Source organism: Corvus kubaryi, unplaced genomic scaffold (assembly GCF_017639235.1).
Source record: "Corvus kubaryi isolate FWS band 111438036 unplaced genomic scaffold, C.kubaryi_AGA036_p1.0 37301, whole genome shotgun sequence".
In the NCBI taxonomy this organism is placed as follows: Eukaryota; Metazoa; Chordata; class Aves; order Passeriformes; family Corvidae; genus Corvus; species Corvus kubaryi.
The window spans coordinates 1,607,026-1,609,525 of NW_024581094.1; the positions used below are offsets into that span (position 1 = coordinate 1,607,026).

The window sequence follows — 2,500 nt, forward strand, 5'->3', positions numbered from 1 at the left end:
GCCCGGCCTGGGGACACTGCCCGGCCCCTGGGGGGCACTGCCCGGCCCGGGGGCACTGCCCGGCCCCGGGGGACACTGCCCGGCCCGGGGGGCACTGCCCGGCCCCTGGGGACACTGCCCGGCCTGGGGGCACTGCCCGGCCCCGGGGGGCACTGCCCGGCCTGGGGGGCACTGCCCGGCCTGGGGGCACTGCCCGGCCCCTGGGGACACTGTCCGGCCCCGGGGCGGGGGTGTGGTTTGGGTTTGGGTTTGGGCTCGCGGGTGCTTTGGTTTGGGGTTTCCCGCTCCGGTACAACCCCAAACTGCTCCGTGCTCGCCTCCTGTTTAATGTCCCGGACACGATCCCGGGGGCCCGTCCTCGGTTAACCCTTTGTACAGCTCGGGTCCGGCTTTGGCAATGGAATAAACGCTGCGGACCAGCCCCGATGCTCCGGCCGGGCAGGGACCCCACAGAGCCTCCATCCCAAATGGCACAGACCCCTCCTGCCCAAATCCCATCGGCCTCTCCTGCCCAAATCCCATTGGCCTCTCCTGCCCGAATCCCACAGACTGCTCCAGCCCAAATCCCACAGATCCCTCCAGCCCAAATCCCACAGATCCAGCTCTCCATCCTAAATCCCACAGGTCCCTCCATCCCATGCATGGGTCACTCCCTCCCAAATCCCGTGGATTCCTCTGTCCCACATCCCACAAGTCCCTTTGTCCTGCATCCCACGGGCCCCTCCATCTCAAACCCCACAGGTACCCCCCTCCCAAACCCCACGAATTCCCCCATCCCAAACCCCACAGGCCCCTCCATTCCAAACCCCACACGTGCCCCCATCCCAAACCCCACACGTGCCCCCATCCCAGGGGCACTCACACCTCCAGCAACCCCAGCCCCCTCCCACCAATCCCACTGTCCAGAGGATGATTTGGGGGCAGAACCCAAATCCCCGCCCCACAGCGGGGGGGCCGCTTTGCTGCTTCGGCGGCGGCTCCCAGCGCTCCGTAATTAGGATTTAATTGGGGTGGGAGCCTCTGTTCTCCCCACTGCGGCCATCCCGAGGTCGGGATGGGAATCCCGGTGCTCCCGAGCTCCCGCGGGCTCCGGTCAGGCCCGGGGGGGCAGCGGGGCCGCCTGCACCGCGTCCCCTTTGTGGGAGCCGTCGCAGTACGGGGGGGTCCGGGTTTGTTTGCAGCCGCAGAGCCACGCGGGGCCGTCCTCGGTGGGGGTGAAGCGCAGCGGGGACAGCCCCGGGGCCTCCTTCTTGTGGGCACCGTCACAGAAGGGCTGGAAACAAACCGGGATGGGGTCACGGGAGGGTTTGGGGGGTGCCCGGCTGATCCCCCGGGACCACCGCGATCCCTCCGCCCCTTCCCATTCTTGGGCAGCGCATCCCTCGGGAACTGGAGCGCCCGGGAAGGCGAAACCTCAAAAACGCCTCAAAAACTCTCGCTCCGGGACTGGGAGGGGGGTCCCCGTGGGGATGGTCCTGGCCTGACCCCACCGGCATCCGCGCAATCCCAATTTAGGGGGGTGGCGGGTCCCCGGAGCCTCCACACCCCCTCGGTGCCCCCGGAGCCCCCTGGACCCTCCAGACTCCCCCCGGGTCCCGAAGCCCCCCGGCCACTCCGGAGGTTCCCAGCCCCGGAGCCCCCTGGACCCCCCCGGGAGCCACCGCGGAGTCCCCAACGCAGGAACCCCCGGGACCTCCTGGAGCCCCCCGGCCCGACCTGGCGCTTGCTGTGCCCGCAGGCGCACCACCCGTAGGTCTTCCCCGCCTTCAGCTCCACCGGGAACGGCTCCTTGGCGGCGATCACCGGCTGCGGCGGGGCGGCGGAGCAGAGGGACCGGACCCGCGCCCCCCCCGAGGGGTCCCGGCACCGGCGGCCGCCCCCCGCCGCCCTCATCAGTGCCACGAGCGCGGCCGGTTTTAGCCGCAGCATGGGCCCGGTGCCGCTCCCGGTGCCGCTCCCGGTGACCTTCCCGGCACCGGCGGCTCCTCCTCCCGGCGCCGGAAGAGCCGGGGCGGGCGGGCTCGGCGGGAGCGCGGATGCTCCGTGCGGGGAGGTTCCCCCGCGCACCGGGCCGGGCGAGGCTGGGGCTGGGGCCGGTGCTCGGTCCCGCTGCCGCTCCTGGCTCGTGGTCCCGGTGCTCGGTCCCGCTGCCGCCCCCGTCACCCGCTCCTGTCGCCCGCTCCCGGTGCTGGTCCCGGTCCCGCTGCTCGATCTCAGTTCGGGGCCCCAGTGTCGGTCCCGGTTCTCGATCCCGCTCCCGGTCACGATGCCCGATCCCACTGTGTAGTTCCGGTACTTGTTCCCAGTGCCGGTCCCGGTGTTCCATCCCAGTGCGGGGTCCCGGTTGCGGTTCCTGATCCCGGTCCCAGTCACGATGCCCCATCCCACCGCACGGTCCCGGTGCCCAGTCCCATCCCAGTGCCCGATTCCGGTGTCACTCCCGGATCCTGTTACGCGGTCCCTGTGCCCATTTTCGGTGCCCGATCCCAGTGCCCAGTTC

At 70.9% G+C, this 2,500-nt stretch overlaps 2 protein-coding genes across 2 annotated transcripts in view; both read right to left on the bottom strand.

Annotated features, from left to right (window-relative positions):
• The window catches only part of LOC121664613 (formin-2-like), a 2,685-nt gene extending 1,838 nt beyond the window's left edge, over nt 1-847 (bottom strand). The window contains exons 1-2 of the mRNA XM_042028017.1: nt 838-847; nt 190-320 (exon numbers count right to left, since the gene is read on the bottom strand). Coding sequence (XP_041883951.1) covers nt 190-320; nt 838-847 — 141 coding nt within the window. The remainder of the gene's footprint in view (nt 1-189; nt 321-837) is intronic.
• Nucleotides 848-986: 139 nt separating this feature from the next.
• CISD3 (CDGSH iron sulfur domain 3) lies at nt 987-2,011 on the bottom strand. The gene is made up of 2 exons (XM_042028008.1): nt 1,717-2,011; nt 987-1,273 (listed from the first exon to the last, which is right to left on the bottom strand). Exons 1-2 carry the CDS (start codon nt 1,927-1,929, stop codon nt 1,094-1,096), a joined length of 393 nt encoding a protein of 130 aa, XP_041883942.1. The 5' UTR covers nt 1,930-2,011; the 3' UTR covers nt 987-1,093.
• Between the last annotated feature and the right edge of the window lie 489 nt (nt 2,012-2,500).

What these genes read in the sequence shown, in the direction of transcription:
- CISD3 (XM_042028008.1), bottom strand. Translation starts at nt 1,929, where the DNA reads ATGCTGCGGCTAAAACCGGCCGCGCTCGTGGCACTGATGAGGGCGGCG. An exon ending in GCGGGCACAGCAAGCGCCAG is followed by an intron (nt 1,274 to 1,716) that starts GTCGGGCCGGGG and finishes GTTTGTTTCCAG; the next exon opens with CCCTTCTGTGACGGTGCCCA.